Source organism: Myotis daubentonii, chromosome 9 (assembly GCF_963259705.1).
Source record: "Myotis daubentonii chromosome 9, mMyoDau2.1, whole genome shotgun sequence".
In the NCBI taxonomy this organism is placed as follows: Eukaryota; Metazoa; Chordata; class Mammalia; order Chiroptera; family Vespertilionidae; genus Myotis; species Myotis daubentonii.
This window is the reverse complement of record NC_081848.1, coordinates 86053547-86070300: the sequence shown is the minus strand read 5'-3', so window position 1 is coordinate 86070300 and position 16754 is coordinate 86053547. Positions and strand designations below refer to the sequence as shown.

The window sequence follows — 16754 nt, the reverse complement described above, 5'->3', positions numbered from 1 at the left end:
GAAGCCATTGGGGGGGCGGAGAGGGCACAGTGTGTGGGTTGGACCTGGGATAACTCGCCAAGGGCCGTGGCCCCCACCCACCCCGTCTGGGCCTAGGGCTCCGGGAGAGGGGGCCCGTGTGCTGACGGTCCAAGTGGCTCAGGTGTCCGAGAGCAGCAGGCCGGCCTCTGGGTGGTCTCTGCTCCCCCGGCCCCTCCACGCTCAGCAGGGGCCTGCCGGCTCCCCATGGCCAAGTTCCAAGAGTCTGGGGGTGGGGTGGGGAGGGCTGCTCACCGCAGTGCCCAGGGAGGGAGGGGGAGGGGCCGAGTGGACGGAGAGGTGACTGCCCGAGAGCCTGGGACCCCTCGGGGGCTGTGAGACCACCCTCAGGCCTGGCTGGGTCAGGGGCTTGGCCAGAGGGCATCTCTGCACCTCAAAGGCGGGGGGCAGCAGGGGCCAGGGACAGGGCCTCCCAGACACTTACTGTGGTGGGCACTGCCCAGGGGCAGCCTGTCGGCCACGGAGGCCAGGAGCACCGTGCAGTAGTTGACCTGCCAGAGGGAGAGGCGTGAAGGGGAGCCCCAGGCCGAGCCCCAGGACCCTCCCCGCCCTCCCCTGCCAGGACCCTGCTGCCTGGTTCGCCCCCTGGCTGCACTCCGAGGAAGAGGGCCGGAGACGGCTCCAGGGGTGTGTCCAGTGGACAGGATCCCTCCAGGGAGGGCACCCCTGCTCTAGGTGATGGCTGGGCAGGGGGTGCTGAGTCCAGCCTGGGTGCAGCTTTAGCCTGGAGGGGGCGGGGTCTGGTTGGCAGCCCACCTGTGACTCCAGGCCCCGGATGCGTTTCTCTTGCTCTCTCAGCCCCCCGAGCTGCTTGGCAATGACGTCCACCCTGTGGCAGAGCAGGGACAGCAGGCACCATTGGCCACAGGGCCTCTGAACCGGGGCTCTCCCGCCCTCCCTCGTCCTGCCACCCAGGCTCTTGGGGTGGGCGGGGGCCGCTGAGGCCTCTGGTCCCGAGTCAGGGTGTTCTGGCCGTGCCCCTCGCCTCAGATCTGGGTGCACACAGCGCTGCTGCGCCCTCCAGGGGGCAGGAACGGCCCACCCGCAGGCAGGCAGGCACCGAGGGCTCAGGGAGGTCTGGGGTGCACCACCTGGGGCACCTGGGGAGGCAGGCGAAGGGCAGGCTTCCGTTCGGAGACCCCGGAGCAGGGAGGACACCACACAGGGCCCTGTCCCCCAAACACGGGGCAGGCAAGGCCCCAGAAGAGCCCTGTTCGGGCCAGGAGGCGGGGGCGGGGGCGGGGCCCTCGAGATCCGCCGTAGCCCGCGCCTCTCTCCAGCCTCAGCGTCCCAGCTCATCCTGACTGCAGGGGCTGCGCTCACGGCTCCAGGGCAGCCTGACAGCCGCGGTGCCCGTGAGCCGCCCGTCTCCGGCCGCCTGGCACCTGTGGGCGGTTCTCCGCAGCACCTCCGCCTCGCTGTCCCTCCTGCTGCGCTCCAGCCGGCCCAGGTAGCTCTCCTTCCGCACCGCCTCCCACGTCAGCATCTTCTGGTCCAGAGGCTCCGGCAGGTCTCTCTCTGGGGAAGCGGGGGCCGCGGGCTTGACACAGCCGGGTGGGCCGGGGCAGGGAGCCGGATCCCGCCCAGGGGTGCCACCCGCAGGCCCTCCCACCCCCCCCCATCAGTGCAGCCGCGCCCGGGGCCCCCAGCTCAGCCTGTGCCAGCGGCCCCTCCTGCCCACCAGCGGCCTCACCCAGGCGTGCCCGCTTCTGCCCCGCCTCCTTCCGGAAGACCCTCCTGAGCACCAGGCCCAGGTGGCTGAGCAGGATGAAGGGCGGGGCCAGGGCGGGGCGCTCCTGGTACTCCACAATGAGGTGGTAGCGCTGGAACCTCCAGAACATGTCCGCGTTGCCCTGCACCATCTGGAAGGTGTAGCTGCAGGGCCCGGGCGGCTGAGCGAGGCCCTCAGAACCCGAGCCCCCCTCCCGATCGGCTCCAATCACTGGGTCCGGGGGGGTGGGTGTCTAATGTGGGGTTCACTCATCCGGGGTCTTCACTGCCCCCGCTGCCGCCCCGACACCTCCAAACCCTCGGCCTCCAAAGGCCCTGGCCCTGCTGGTGTGAGGGGCGGCCCCCGGGCCAGGGGCTTGGGAAAGCCTCTCCCACACCCCGCCCTGGTGCCGGGCGGGGGCAATGCTGGGGGTGACCTCCCCCCTCCAGGCCTCTCCCCAGGGGGCCCGGTCCTGAGCCCCGGCACCTGAACATGGCGATGAGCAGGTTCATGAGCAGCACGTTGGTGACCAGCAGGAAGGTGACCAGCAGCAGGATGACCAGCCAGTTGGCGTAGAGATTGGGGCAGGCAGGTGAGCCCTCTGGCAGCAGCGGGTGCACCGAGCAGTTCACACGGGCTTCTGAAAGGGGAGGCGGCTGCTGGACGGGCGCGCCAGAGCTTCCTGGGCGGCTGGGGGACCCCCCACCTGGCGCTCCTGGAAGCCCCATCACCGGGCACCCAGGCCAGGCCGCGGCCACGGGAAGCACAGGCCCTGGGGGCAGAGGCCCCGTGTCTGCTCCGGGATGAACGCGCCCCACCCCCCCCAGGCTCGGCTCCAAGCCGTTGGGGTGGGGAGCTGGCAGGGGCAGCCCCCCGGGCAGGACTTCTCGGCTTTTCTGACACCAGTTCCCGTTGGGGAGCACATCGGGGACGGGCTGGGCTCCCGCCCTGGGCAGAGGCGGCCGTGGGGGCCCCAGGTGCCAGGCCCTCGGTGGGCAGCCTGTGGGGGCGTGCACAGCCTGCGCGATGGATGGACCGTTCGCAGGTGACACGGAGGCCTGTGTCGTGTCCCCACCACTGCACGTGGGGGGCTAGGCTTGTTCCGGGGGCCGTGCCCTCCTCACCGCGTCCCCTCCTTTCTCCCAGTGACCCAGGGGCAGCGCAGCGACCTCCCTCCTGCCCCCTCTCCTTCCGGGCCGGTTCCTGACCCCGCTCCCTGCCGGTTCCCAGGGCCCGCAGCCCGTGGCGTGTTTGTGAAGCTGTAAATCTCGATGAAAGCGGCTCCGGGTAATGAGGCCGGAGCTTCCTGGCTCACCCAGGCGCCGCCAGGCCGGCTGCAAATTAACTTGTCGCCGTCACAGCTCAGCCCCGGCTCCCCCCGCCTGGCGCCGAGAGCAGGGAGGCTGCCCGAGCCTCAGTTTCCCTCTCGGCCCTCCTGTCAGTGAATCACTCCCCCCACAGCCTGGCGGGCTCCCCACAGTGGCCAGGGTTGCTGAGCCCGCGCCCTGATCCCCGTCCCTCTCGCCCCTGCGGGTAGGTCTGCCCAGCACGGCGGCAGGTCCGGCCTCCCCAGGGGACCCCATGCCACACCACTCTTCCCCGGACCAGCCTGTGCTGGGACAGGCGGCCAGGGATGTGGTCACGGGCTGGAGTGCCCCCCTCCACACACACACTGGAGGGGCCCCCTCGCTCCCCTCCTGCCTGGGGGTCCTGGCGCCATCCCCGAGCCGGGGCCATGGCGAGGGCAGCGGGTCTGCTGAGCTAATGGCCTGGAAAATGAGGCTGCGGGTGAGCAGACACGGAGGAGGTGCAGGGGCCAGGAAAACAGTCCGCGGAGCCGGCTCTCGGGCGCCAGCTGGGGGCACGTCCCTGACGCGGCCTCCCCTTCCTGCCAGACTGTGCACTTCCATCACACGCCATCCTCTGGGCAAACATTTACCTCGCGGCTCTGCCTCGTTAGCTGGAAGGTCGGGGTCAGCCTCTACGACCCAGTGAGCCCGTGACAGCCCGGGAGTGCCCCCGGGGGCTGGTGTCCTGGGCCCGCCCCTGGCACCTGGCTGCAGCCCACCTTCGTCCAGGGGCCGGCCCTGTCCCCCCCCTCCTCCCTCACGGATGCCAGCCACCCCAGGGCCTGTGCTGCTGTCCCGGTCCCCACCCCAGTTTCTCCTGCAGCTCAGCCAGGCAGCTCTGTCCCCACCTGGTCCCTGTTGTGGGAAATGCTCAGAGCCTCATGCCCCCGCCAGGCACAGGGGCCAGCCCCCCACCACAGGGAAGGCGCACAGTGGGTGGCCCCGGGATAGGGACCCTGGGAGAGGGAAGGCGCACAGGGGGTGGCCCTGGGATGGAGGCCTTTCCAGCAGGCGGGCCTGGGCCGGGGGGGCCCTGGGTGGGGGTGACAGGAGACTCGCTGCCCAGTGGGTCGTGCAGGAGGGCGGACGCCCAGGTTCGTGGGGCCAGCCAGCGGAGCCCAGACTCCGGCCATGGTCAGGGCGGACTGGGGTGGCCTCCGCTGCTTGCACACCTGTCCCCTGCGCGGCCTGCACAGACCACCCAGAGAAAGGCCGCCCCGCAGGAGACCAGCCCTGGCCACCTCCAGGCCTCCTGGTGTCTGTCTCCAGCCCAGGCCTGAGGTCGGGGCGTGCCTGCCCTGGCCGTGTGCAGGGGCCGAGGGCCGGCTCAGGACGTCCCAGCTCGGCCAGCTCCGGGCTGGTCTCGAGGAGGAACCTGGTAACCTGGTCGCGGTGCGACTGCCCCCGGGGCCCGCCCGGGCTGGTGCTCACCGTCGATCTCGTCCAGGGGGATCTGCCCGAAGATCTGCAGGTAGGGCCGGTAGAGCACGCGGCGGAACACCCACTCCAGGCGGCCGTCGTGGGGGTGCAACAGCGCCTGGGTGGCCACGCCGTAGGCCACCAGCCACACGCTCAGGAAGAAGAGGAAGAAGAACACGTCCTTCATCTGGGGCGGGAGGAGCGTCGTCAGCCCAGGACGGGGCGCAGGCCAGGAGCCGCCCTCCCCCAGGACGGGGCGCAGGCCAGGAGCCGCCCTCCCCCAGGACCGGGCGCAGGCCAGGGCGCACCATTCGCTCCACGATGATGATCTTGGGGCCCAGCTGCTTGTGGATGGCAAAGATGTGGATGAGGCGAAGCGTGAACACCATGAAGTCGATGGCGAGGACCGTGCGGCCAGCCTCGAACGCCGAGGGCAGCATCCTGCGGGCACGGCGGGCGGCGGGGCTGCTGGTGCCCGAGGGCGAGGGCCCCAGGACAGCCCAGGCGTTGGGGGAAGCGGGGTTCCTGAGGACGGCCCTGCCCCCGCCCCCTCGGCCGCCCCTCGGCCCCGGACCTGCAGGTGACGCCCACGATGAACAGGAAGATGGCCACCATGTCGCACTTGTTCCAGTTGTCCTCCACGTAGAGCGTGAGCTGCTTCCCCAGCTGCGTGTCCTCGTCCGTGAAGAAGCCCTGGGGAGGGCAGGCAGGCCCCTCGCTGCGCGCCGCCCCGACCAGCCGGGGCTCGGTCTGGAGCTGGGCTCGGGGCTCAGCGGCGGGGACGGGCCCACCACTCACCTGCCGGACCTCCTCCAGCACCAGGGTGAAGACCCAGAAGTAAAGGGTGACCTCAGGCCCCGACGGCCCCTCGGGGGGCGGCCTGAAGTCCCCCAGCAGGACGTAGGTGAACAGGAAGAGGAAGGCGAAGTACATGACCACGTTCCCCAGGAACACGGTTACGGGGGCGCCCCAGAACTGCCGCCAGCGTGTGGGCAGGAAGGCCTCCCGGGGGTCTCGGCAGCCCCGCGTCCTCCGTGCCTCCACCGGCGCCCCCAGCCTGCTCCGCAAAGGGGGTCACAGCCCGAGGTGAGGCAGGGCCAGGGGCCCCGGGAGACGCTGCCCCCCGGCCGTCCGCCCACCCGCCCTCCCGGCCCGCACCCGCCGCCCGGGCTGTCGAGCAGGCTCTTCTCCGTGTCCAGGCTGTCCAGCTCCCGCAGGTCCTCCCGGCCCGTCTGCAGCGGGGCCTCCTCACTGCAAGCACAGGGCACCCTCAGGGCCACGGGAGGGCCTAGAGGTGCAGCCAGCAAGGGAATGTGGGGTGCACGGAGAAGGCATGGGGGGCACGTGGGGCCCGCCTGGATGCTGGACCAAGAGCCCCCCCAGCAGCTCCGCCAGCCGCCGCCCACACACCTGAAGGCGATGAGGCCCGTGTAGAGCAGGCCCGGGCACAGGAAGGCGCCCAGCAGCCGCAGCACCGGCGTGCCCGCAGCCATGTCCCCCCACCAGATCCTGGTCAGGAAGGCCTGCAAGAGAGGCACCCTGCAGGCCCCTGCTCCTCTGCCCGTGCTGCGCCCGGTGCCGGGCACACCCTTCCGGGCTCAGCTGCAGCCCGGCCTGCCTCCCGGGCCTCCATGCTGGTGGGCGGGGACCTGCCGTGCGGGGTGTGGGGGGGCCAGAGGGGGGCAGGCTGGGGGCCAGGAGGGACGCGCTGAGGAAACGGCACTTCCGCGGAGACCCCAGGTGTAGGCTGGCCCCAGGCACGGGGACAAGGGCCCACCCCACAGGCCGGGACGCGAGAGCGAGGGGCGCCCGCTGCCCCCCCGACACAGCCGCTCACCTGCACCCCCTCGTGGGCGAAGAAGGCCTTGGTGTCGGCCTCGGTGGCCAGGTGCAGGCAGGTGGTGCGGCTCCAGGAGCGGGTGCGGCGCACGAGCAGGGCGAAGGCCCGGTCCTCGCTGTTGCTGTAGCACTCGGAGAAGAGGCCTGTGCGGGGGCCAGTGCTGCCGCCAGGCGCCACCCGCTGCCCCGGGGCCGTCCCCGCCCGCCCGCCCGGCCCTGTCGCCCCTCAGAACCTTGGGAGCCTCGGTCACCCTGGGGGTCCCTCCCACCACAGGGCCTGCGGTGCCAGGTGTGGGCTGTGAGGTCGTCGCGGGCCCATCTCGGCCCTCAGCGGGCATGGCCAGGCCCCTGGGGGAGCCCACAGGCCGGGCAGGGCCTCACCCAGGGCCAGCTGCTCGTAGGACGCCACGCACGCGCCGCGGTCCGCCTCGGCCTCCGCCTCCAGGTGCGACATCTCTCGCAGGATCTTGCAGGCGACCAGCGCGGTGGCCACGCCCTCCTGGCCCTGCGAGACGGTCTGAGGAGGCTGCACGCCACCTGCCCGCCCCGGGGCCCTGGGGAACCCGGGGGACCCAGGCGCGGCGAGGGGCCCCGTGGCCGCCGCTCACCATGGCCCAGAAGTACGTGGCCATCTCGTGGCGGCCCTGCAGCACGGCCCACAGGAACAGGTCCCGCCATGGGTTCTCGCTCCTCTGGCCCAGGTCCAGCTGCCACCTCTGGCCGGTGGGCCTCCGGGCCGGGCCCCGCCCCTGCAGGACGACCAGGATGGGGGTCAGCCTCGGTGGGCCCGGCCGCACCCCCTCCCGCGCCCGCTCACCTGGTAGAGCCCGCGGCAGGCGTCGTGCAGGAAGTCCTTGAGCACGCGGGCCACCTCCTGCAGCGAGAAGGCGGGCGGCCCCGCGGGCGGCCCCCGGGCGGGCAGCGCCGGGCGGCTCTCCTCCAGCTTGCGCTGCAGCAGCGAGAAGAGCAGGCTCTTGGGCGGCACGGCCCGGTACAGCTGCTGCAGCCGCCCGTAGGTCAGGAAGTCGGCCACGTCCGCGCCGTGGTCCACGAAGAGCCGCACGAACTCCGGCTTGTTGCTCACCAGCGCGTCCATCATCGCCTCTTCCAGGTCGCAGGACTGCGGCCGCCGGGCCAGCCAGAGCGGGGGACATGGAGGGTGAGGGGCTGGGAGAAGGGGCCTTCGGCACACCCTCCGTTCCCGGGCACCCAGCCTGTCCCTCTGGGAGAGCGGGTACGGCGGGCAGGGCTCAGGGCTCGGGCAGCGGGTGGCCGGTCCTGGGGCTCTGGGCAGGCCCACAACCAAGGGCTGCTCAGCACCTCCCGTGGGGGGAGGGGGGGCCTGGGGGAGCCGAAGAGCCACCTGTGCTCTGGTCCCCCCTTGGTGACCCCGGGGAGAATGGACCGTGGCCCTCAGGACGCCGCCCGCCCCAGGCCCTCAACAAGGTGCCTGCCCTCCCCTGGCCCCAGGCAGGGCACCTTCCACTCCACGTCCCCGTTGAAGATCTCGCTCCTGGCGATGTCCACGCGGTCCCAGGCCACCGCCAGCTTGAGCTCGTCCAGGTAGTCCTGCGCCTCCTGGCTGTGGCTCCTGCAGGCTGCGGGCAGGCGGGCAGGGTGAGGGCAGCGGGTCCCTCCCGGGCTCTGCTCAGCCCGCTCCGCCCTCGGAAAACCGCGAGAGGGGCGCACCGTTGCCCGTCCCCGGAGCCAACACAGGAGCCTGGCAGGACGCCCGCCTGGGTGCGCAGGACTGGCTGCCAGCGTCAGCCCCCAGGCACGAGCTCATCTGCAGTAAAAAGCCCACCCGGCCTCCATGGGCACGGCCCGGTCCATGGACACAACCCCTCCCCCGCCTGGCACCCCCGGGCCTTGGCGGGTGGGCTGGCTGCCGCCCTCACCTTTCACCAGCGCCTTGAGGATGACCGTGTCCAGCTCCGCGGAGCCCTCCTGCTCGAAGTCGTGCACGGTGAGCAGGTGCGGGCGGGAGGCGATGATCTGCAGCTGAGGCCGGACACAGAGGTGGCCATGGGAGGGGGCAGGGTGGGGCAGTGGGCAGGGCGGGGCAGTAGGCAGGCCCTGGGCAGGGCGGGGCAGTGGGCAGGGCAGGGCAGTGGGCAGCGCGGGACAGTAGGCAGGCCCTGGGCAGGGTGGGGCGGTGTGTGAGGCAGGATCCCCAGGCCAGAGTGCCAGTTGCCACCCTGTGAGCCTGACACCTACGGGCCTGGCACAGGACCACTGCCAACTGGGGGGCTCGCTCCGGGACCCCTGACGCTGAACTGAGTTTGGGGCTCTGCATTAGAAGCGGCTGGCCGTCCTGGTGGGAAGGCGGCGTGGAGCTTCCCCCGGGCAGCCCGCCTGGAGAGGGTCACAGGGGGAGCGGGGCCCTTCCCGACTGGGCTCTGGGCTCCTACCAGCTTCGTCCAGTGCAGAATGTCCTCCCAGGAGAAATGCTCGCCCGGGAACTTCTCCTTCAACTGCTTCTCGGCCACCTGGGGCACCAGGAGGTGCGGCTGGGCCAGGAGGGCGGCCAGCACGTCGGCGATGCCCCCCGAGCCGGCCAGCACCAGCCACGGGGCGGCCTGCTCCACCGCCCTGGCCATCCTCTGCGGGCGCAGGGGGGACCCCGCGTCAGCTCCCGGTGCCCCGGGCGGGGGCCTGCGGGAGGCCCCGCCCAGGCTGCCCTACCTCCAGGGTGCCGGGGTCGCCGTTGACCAGCAGGCAGAGGACGGGGATCTCGATGCTGCCGGTGCCTGTGGGGAGCGCCCGTGAGGTCCTCCCGGCGCCGGCCGGGCGGGGAGCCTCCGTGTTCCAAGCGAACGGCGGCCAGAGGCCTCCCGGCGCCGCGAGGGCTGCGGGCTGACGCTGGGCCTGCACCTGAGGCCCCGTCACCCGGGACGAGGACCCCGTCCGCCTCCCTCCCCGTGTCCAGGGGCGCTGTGGCTGTTTACACACAGAGTGACGGACGCCAGGGCCGTGACACCCAGGCCGTCCCCACACCGACCGACCGACCGACCGAGGGGTAAAGGAGGGCCTGGGGGCACCTGCCCCCCAACACGGGCCAGAAACGAGACCGCCCCCCGAGACCCGGGACCTGCGGGTCCGCCGGGCGGGAGGCTCCCAAAGTGCCTCCTGATGGGCCGCGAGGACCGTGGGCCCCGCTTCTCCCTTAGAGGGGCCCCGTGGGCCAAGGCCACAGCAGGTCTGTCCGTGGGAACAGCACCTCGCAATCCAGCTCCCAGAGGCCGCGGCCTGTCGCTGGGCGGCGCTGCCCCCTGGTGGCCGCGGAGGGAACAGGCCTCCCGCAATGTGCAAACCTCACTTCTCCCTGAAGCGGGAGCCCCAGCCCGAGCCTCTGGCCAGGGAGGCCCGGTGGTCGCCGAGCTGCTGCGGCTCCTGGCAGCTGTTCCTCCCATCCCCGCCCGCCCGGGGCCCTCCCAGCCCCGCCCACACACGGTGCCCCGCCCCGGGCCCGGGCCTCCTGGGCATCCTCACCCCCATAGCCCGTCCTCTGCTCCGCGATGTGCTTCTCCAGCCTCAGCCACAGCTCCGTCGGCCCGTCCCCTGACCCGGGGGCATCCGGCTCCACCAGCACGAAGTGGGAGTGGCTGTTGTCCAGGGCGCAGAGGGGGCCCTGGCCGCCGCTCTCATCCGCGGGGTAGTGGACGGGGCTGTGCTCCTGGGCCCCGTGCACACGGTGAGGCTGGGCCCGGCTCTGCCCAGGCCCCTGCCCACCCCTGGAGGCTGGGGGGACGGGCGAGGGGCCCCCCAGAGAGAACTCGGGCTGCAGGGCTCCACTCCCCAGGGGCTGCAGGGCGACTCCTAGCCCTGCCTCGGACAGCCCTGGGTGGGAGGGGTGCGCTCGCCCAGGGTCGCCAGGTTTGTGGCTAAGCCTGGCATCTGGGCACCGTCCTGGCTGGGTCCTCAGAGCCCAGTCCCCTGCCCAGGTCTGTGCCCCTGCCCACGCCCTTCCCTGGGCGATGCTGCCGCCTGCTGGCCGTGTGCTGGGCACAGGGCGCCCCGGGCTCTGTCCTCCCTCTGCCTCACAGCCCATCCTTGAGAGCACCTGCCGGCTCGCTCCCAGCCCGGAGCCCAGGGCGGGCCCGGCCCGTCCAGCAGGCTGGCCCGGGAGGGACTCGGACACTCGCTCTCCAGTGCACAGCCAGTGGGGCGGACACTCACCTGGGCCTGGTCCAGAAGCTGGCGGTGCAGCACGCGGCCCAGCGAGGCGATGCCGACGGCCACCACGCGGGCCTCGGTGGACGTGCTGGCCAGCGAGTGGTCCCGCACCGCCTGCCCCACGTGCCGGGCGAGGCCCGCGCGGAGCGCGCTGGTCAGGATCCAGGCGCCTGCGGGCGTGGGGGCTCACTGTGCCCGGCGGCCCCAGGTCCTCCCGTGGCGCCCTCCCCCCCGCTGGGCACCTGCTGGAGCCGCCCTGCCCGGGGCCTGGGGCCAGCGAAGGGGCGGGGCCAGGCTCTGCCCACCTCCCGGCCCGCGGCCCTCTCTCTGCTGCAGCCGCTGCAGGGCTGCTGGAGCTGAGCCCCCCACCCCCCCCCCCGTCCTGGCTGGCGCCTGAGCTGCCCCGGGGGTGTGATTCCGGCCCCCACCACGGGCGGCCGGAGCGCGCCCCCCACGGAGGCACCGTGGGCCCCGGGTGGAAACGGTCGCTGTCCCCCGGGGGCCGCTCGCTGGGGCCGGTGGGCCCGGGAGTGGAGGCCCAGAGGGAGGGTCTGGGCCTGGGGGGCCCCTCGGCCGGACCCAGGCCCTGCGGAGGGGGGGCCGTGGGGGTCCCGGGCCGGAGCTGGGCCTCACCCGTGCTCTGAGCCGCCTTCACCAGCCCTTTGCGCAGCACGTCCCGCAGCCACGACTTCATGGTGACGGGCCGCTCCGTGCCCACCAGGGACACCACCAGGTTGGGGGCCGGCAGGTGCCACTCGGCCATCAGGAGGTCGAAGAGCACGGAGGGGGCCACGCTGCTGGGCACCTTCACAAACTGCAGGGCAGGGGGCAGGGCGGGGTGCTGGGCACAGCGTGAGGGGGCGCTGGGCACAGAGGGGGCACTGGGCACAGCGTGAGGGGGCGCTGGGCACAGAGGGGGCACTGGGCACAGCGTGAGGGGGCTCTGGGCATGGAGGGGGCACTGGGCACGGGAGGGGGGTGGACAGTCAGCCAGAGGCTGGGTCTCCAGCCTGTGTGTGTGTGACCAGTGCGGTCCCATCCCCAGTCTGGGCCTTGCTCTGCCTTGAGGAGAGGCCAGGCTGGATGGGGTGAGGGTTAGATGGGGGAGGGCTGGATGGGGAGGGCTGGATGGGGGTGAGGGTTAGATGGGGCTGGATGGGGAGGGTTGGATGGGGGTGAGGGTTAGATGGGGGAGGGCTGGATGGGGAGGGCTGGATGGGGGTGAGGGTTAGATGGGGCTGGATGGGGAGGGTTGGATGGGGGTGAGGGTTAGATGGGGCTGGATGGGGAGGGTTGGATGGGGGTGAGGGTTAGGTGGGGGAGGGCTGGATGGGGAGGGCTGGATGGGGGTGAGGGTTAGATGGGGGAGGGTTGGATGGGGAGGGTTGGATGGGGGTGAGGGTTAGGTGGGGGAGGGCTGGATGGGGAGGACTGGATGGGGGTGAAGGTTAGATGGGGCTGGATGGGGAGGGTTGGATGGGGGTGAGGGTTAGATGGGGCTGGATGGGGAGGGTTGGATGGGGGTGAGGGTTAGATGGGGGAGGGCTGGATGGGGAGGGCTGGATGGGGGTGAGGGTTAGATGGGGCTGGATGGGGAGGGTTGGATGGGGGTGAGGGTTAGATGGGGGAGGGCTGGATGGGGAGGGCTGGATGGGGGTGAGGGTTAGATGGGGCTGGATGGGGAGGGTTGGATGGGGGTGAGGGTTAGGTGGGGGAGGGCTGGATGGGGAGGGCTGGATGGGGGTGAGGGTTAGATGGGGGAGGGTTGGATGGGGAGGGTTGGATGGGGGTGAGGGTTAGGTGGGGGAGGGCTGGATGGGGAGGGCTGGATGGGGGAGGGCTGGATGGAATGGGGCCCAGGTTCCCATGATCGTGTGGGGCTGGGTCGCAGAGTGTGGGGTGTGGGGTGGGCTTACCCTGCCTCGCTTCTTCCCAGACCCTCCGAATTCAATCTCGCCCTGGCACAGGCCCGGCCGCCGCCCGGTTCCGGCTCCCCCAGGGACGGTGGGGCGCCTCAGGCAGGGTGGGGACTCTTGGTCATGAGCCCCGGCCATGTCCCCCCAGGTGTGTCCCAGCACCTGCGGACGGGCCCTCTGGCAGGTGAGTCATGGGGCCAGGCTTCCACCAGGGCCTGGGGCTCTCTGAGCCGCATGTGCGTGTGACCGCAGAGGCAGAGAGGGGCGCCTGGGCCCCCAGAACCGGCAAAGGCGGGAAGGCCGTCCTGGGTGCGGCCCTGCGACACCCCCACGTGGGACCTCCGGGTCCAGAACCCAGAGAACCAGTTCCGTTGCGTTCAGATGCCCGGTGTGTGGTCGGGGTGATGGCCCCAGCCGGGCACTCGGCTACCCACTCGGCTACCCACTCGGGCGGGCGGGCCAGGCCCAGCTTGACGGGCTGTGGCCACGGAGGCCCCCCCCCCCCCAGTCCCAGCAGCCAGGCCCCAGGGCTTTGGTACCAAGAGCCGGGGCCCTGGCCGGGTTGGCTCAGTGGACAGAGCGTCAGCCCGCAGACTGAAAGTCCCGGGTTCGATTCCGGTCAAGGGCATGTACCTGGTGGCAGGCCCCGGCCCTGGTCCGGGTGCGGGCAGGAGGCAGCCAGTCGATGTGTCTCTCACATCAGGGCTTCCCTCTCCCCCTCCCTCCCACTCCTGCTAAAAATCAATGGGGAAGTGTCCTCAGGTGAGGATTAACCAAAAGAAAGAGGAAAAGGAGAGAAAGGAGCCACGGGCCCTGGGTGGGGAGGACGCGCGTGCGTCCCCGCTGCCGCCCAGAGCAGGGCTCAGGCCGCGCTGCTGTGGGGGGTCCGCACACCCTGGCTGGCGCGGGGGGGCGAGGCCTTGTGGGGTGACCCGGGGCAGCCGTGACAAGGCCCCCACTCGGCACCCCGCTGTCCAGGGCCGCACCCTCCAGAGGCTCCAGGGAGGTCCTTCCTGCCTCTCCCGGCTCCTGGGGCTCCTTCGGGCTGCGTCTCTGCCCCCCTCTGCTCCCGTCTCTGCCCCTGTCTTCAGTGGCCACCCCTGTGCCTCGGGTCCACCCCCTCTTCTCACGGGGACACCGGCCATCGCGTCCGTCCGGGCCCCCTCGGGGCGAACTCCTCTGAGCTGCTCACGTGGATCAAGGCCCTCCCTCCAAGTAAGGTTGCGGGTGGACATGAATGTGGGGGGACAGTCGTCAACCCCAATATACAGGCAGGGAGGTGGGGAGTGGGCTCCATGCAGGGAGGGTGTGGGGGGCGGGGCGCCCCTCACTCCCACCAGGCCCTGTCCTGCCTCCCCATCAGGGACTGCGCCCCAAGCAGGGGAGCTCGCTCTCTGCGCCCCCTCCCGGGTGTGTGGCTGTGGGCTCAGCGGCCTGGAGGACACCCGTGTGCTCACAGCCGGAGCCTCAGGCCGCTGGCGCGGGGGGGTCTGGTGGGACGGCCCCTGCTGGGGGGCCCGGGTGCTCCCAGGCCCCTCCTCACTGGGGGGCAGCTGCCTGGAGCAGGGGTCTGGAGGGCCAGTCTCGCCTTCCCTGGGGCCACAGCCAGCAGCCCTCACCCACCCCACGGCCTCGGCCTGGCCCTTGGCTTCCGGGTCGGGCGAGGGGACACTGGGTGCACCGTGGACACCAGGCAGGTGGGCCCCGAGGGGAGGGGATGCAAATGGGCCGGAGGGGAGGGGATGCAAATAGGAGGGATTTGCATGAGCAGGTGTTCAGTTCCCAATGTCCCCTTGTTCCCGGAGTGGGGGGGAGGGGGCGGTGGGGCAGCCGGGGTCCGACATGCCCCCACTAGCACCTACCCCTATCCTGAGGGGCACAGGCCGTGTTCAGCCCCGGCCACCCCTCGTCCAGGCCACCAGGGAAGGGCCAGGTGTGGGCAGAGCCCTGCAGGGGACCCCAGCCCCTCGGCCCCTCCGGGCCCAGCCCCCCTCCCTGCGATGCAGCAGCCGGCACCGTGGCCCCTCCACCCAACGGTAAACTCGGGGGTCTCCCTGGAATGGGCATGGGCTCGAACTCAGGAGGGTCCTGAGGGCTCGCAGCCCCCCACTGCCCTGGTACCCCCACCGCCCAGGTACCTCCAGCCTCCCGCCCCACATGCCGCATCCAGGACCCAGGGTCGTGAGGCCATGCCTCCCCTCCGTCCACCTGCCCTCCTGCCCAGGAGGAGGGCGCCCCACTCCTGCCCCCGCCCGGGAGCTGACGGCCGGGGCACCTACCTGCCTGCCTTCTTCCCGGCGCCCGACACGCTGCCGCTCGCCAAGGAGCGGGTGGAGGCTGCCCACGGGACAGGCGCTGGAGCCAGGTCCGCTCCTCCTCTTCCCCGCCCACTGGCCCGGCCCCTGGGCAGCCAACGCCAGGACCAAGGGGGGGCGGCGCCGCGTTCGGCACAGCCTGGCCTCCAGGCCTGCTTTGGCCAAAGCCGGGGAGGTGACCCACGGGGGGACAGCTGGGGGGCGGGGGCAGAGCGCGTCCAGCCAGTCTCCCTGAGTCTCTGATTCCCACCGGCCTCAGTTTACCTCTCCAACAAGTGGGCCCAGCTGGCTCCAGGGGTCGGCACCCGGGAGGCGGCAGGCCTTGGGCGGCTGCTGGCCCGGGGGGACCTCCGCATGCCATCCCCTCAGGGGCAGGATGGGTGCCGGGCTGCCCTCTGGGTCCCGCAGTCCTGGGCTCCCTCCCCACAGCCTCAGCCTCCTCAACCGCCCTGGGCCGCAGTTTCTCTGAAACAATGGGGACCCCGCCTCTGGGAGCTTGTGGGCAACACAGGACAAGGCCAGAGCTGCCCCTTCCCCAGAGAGACGCCCAGGCCCCTGCCAGAGGCCCCTGCCAGGGCCCCCTTGTCCGGAGTCGGGCAGGGGGCTGGGCACAGAGTCGGGCCCTGCCCTCCGGCCTCGTGTCCTCGGGAGTCTGGCCGGCAGCCACCAGAGGGCGCCCCCGGAACGCAGGCGGAGCCGGAGGCCCGGGAGGCCCTGCGCTTTGTCCCCAGACACGGACTGGGTCAGCCCCACGGGGGCCACCTGAGGGTCACGCCCCCGGCAGCTGCCCGTGGGCCCACCCAGGAGGGCGGCCGTCAGGTCCCGGAAATGGGACTCCAGGCCTGCCGCCCACAAGCCTCCGGGGGGGTCTGAAGGGCAGAGGCTGATCTCGGGGACCCTGGCAAGGCCGGGCGCCTCCCCTGCTGGCCTGTGAGTCCTGCCAGTGTCGGGGCAGGTGGAGAGGAGGGGTTCCCAGGCCTCAGAGAACTGCCCTTCCCTCCCTCTATCCCAGGCCTGCCCTCGGCCTCTGAACCCCCTCCCGGCCACCCCAGCCCAGAACCCGGCTGTGCTCCTCCCTGCCTACAGCCCTCCCGGCCCCCGGGAGGACCCCCGGCTGACCCCGCACTCTCGGGTCTTCTGCAGCCCCACCCCGGGGCTCCGGGACCCAGCAGCCCCTCCTTCCCACCAGCCCACCCCCTGCAGCGGTGCCTGATGGGGCCTCGTCCCCACAGCCATGGCCAGTGTCCTCTCCCAGGCGTGGCCCTCAGATCTCATGAGCCCTGGGTCCTGGTCTCCGACCTCGAGCCCAGGAGCCGACATTGGGAGGGGGAGGGCCGAGGGTGGCAGGAGCCTCTGGACTGAGTCCCGTCAGCCCCAGCCCCATGGGCAGGGCCTGCAGGCGGCCACCCCTCTGCCCTGTGCCAGTCCTTCCCTCAGCCGGGAGGAGGCGCCCACCCTGCCCCAGACGCGGGCACAGAGGCCCAGCGGCCAAGGAGGGGCTGAGCCAGGACTCGGCTCCCCCCGCCCCCCGCCCCCCCCCACTTGGTCCCTGGCGGTTTCTGAAGGAGACCTGAGGGTGCTTGGGGTCAGACGCAGGACTGCAAACAAAGGCGTGCCTCCCAGCGGGCACGGGCATGGGCAGCGGGCACGGGCATGGGCAGCAGAGAGTGTCAGTGTGGAGAGCGGGCGGCTGGCGGCACGACCCAGGGAGGGCTCTCCGTCCTGGCTGCGCTGAGCCCTGGGTGTGTCAGGGCGACCCCAGGGGCTCCTCAGCAGCTGGGGCCAGGGCCCTGTGCGATGGGGACGAGCACGCCACCCCGGGGCACTCGGGACAGAGCCTGATCCGAGGGCCCCACCTGGCGCCTGGGCTCCAGTGAGCAGTGTGCGCGGCCAGCGGGTGCGCGCCTGTGTGTGTGTGTGTGTGTGTGTGTACATGTGTCTCTGTGTGTATGTGTGTGTACTAGTGTGTCTGTATTTCTGTGTGTATCTC

General features: G+C 71.9%; 2 protein-coding genes across 2 annotated transcripts in view; both read right to left on the bottom strand.

Moving 5' to 3' along the window:
• LOC132241847 (insulin-like) overlaps window positions 1–16754 on the bottom strand; it is a 394596-nt gene that overhangs the window by 122624 nt on the left and 255218 nt on the right. The window lies entirely within an intron of this gene.
• Window positions 83–14837, bottom strand: TRPM5 (transient receptor potential cation channel subfamily M member 5). The gene is made up of 25 exons (XM_059710677.1): window positions 14729–14837; window positions 12450–12611; window positions 11167–11347; window positions 10537–10703; window positions 9850–10033; window positions 9043–9107; window positions 8769–8960; window positions 8256–8358; window positions 7837–7955; window positions 7175–7477; window positions 6966–7106; window positions 6739–6862; window positions 6356–6501; window positions 5929–6041; window positions 5677–5769; window positions 5317–5575; window positions 5093–5211; window positions 4827–4959; window positions 4531–4705; window positions 2237–2390; window positions 1733–1914; window positions 1425–1557; window positions 796–868; window positions 464–530; window positions 83–244 (listed from the first exon to the last, which is right to left on the bottom strand). Exons 2-25 carry the CDS (start codon window positions 12585–12587, stop codon window positions 93–95), a joined length of 3516 nt encoding a protein of 1171 aa, XP_059566660.1. The 5' UTR covers window positions 12588–12611; window positions 14729–14837; the 3' UTR covers window positions 83–92.

Coding starts and splice junctions, on each gene's coding strand:
- TRPM5 (XM_059710677.1), bottom strand. CDS start 12,587: ATGGCCGGGGCTCATGACCAAGAGTCCCCACCCTGCCTGAGGCGCCCC. Junction 10,034..10,536: donor AGCTTCTGGACCAGGCCCAG/GTGAGTGTCCGC, acceptor CACGGGGCCCAG/GAGCACAGCCCCGTCCACTA. Junction 6,502..6,738: donor CTACGAGCAGCTGGCCCTGG/GTGAGGCCCTGC, acceptor GCCCCCGCACAG/GCCTCTTCTCCGAGTGCTAC.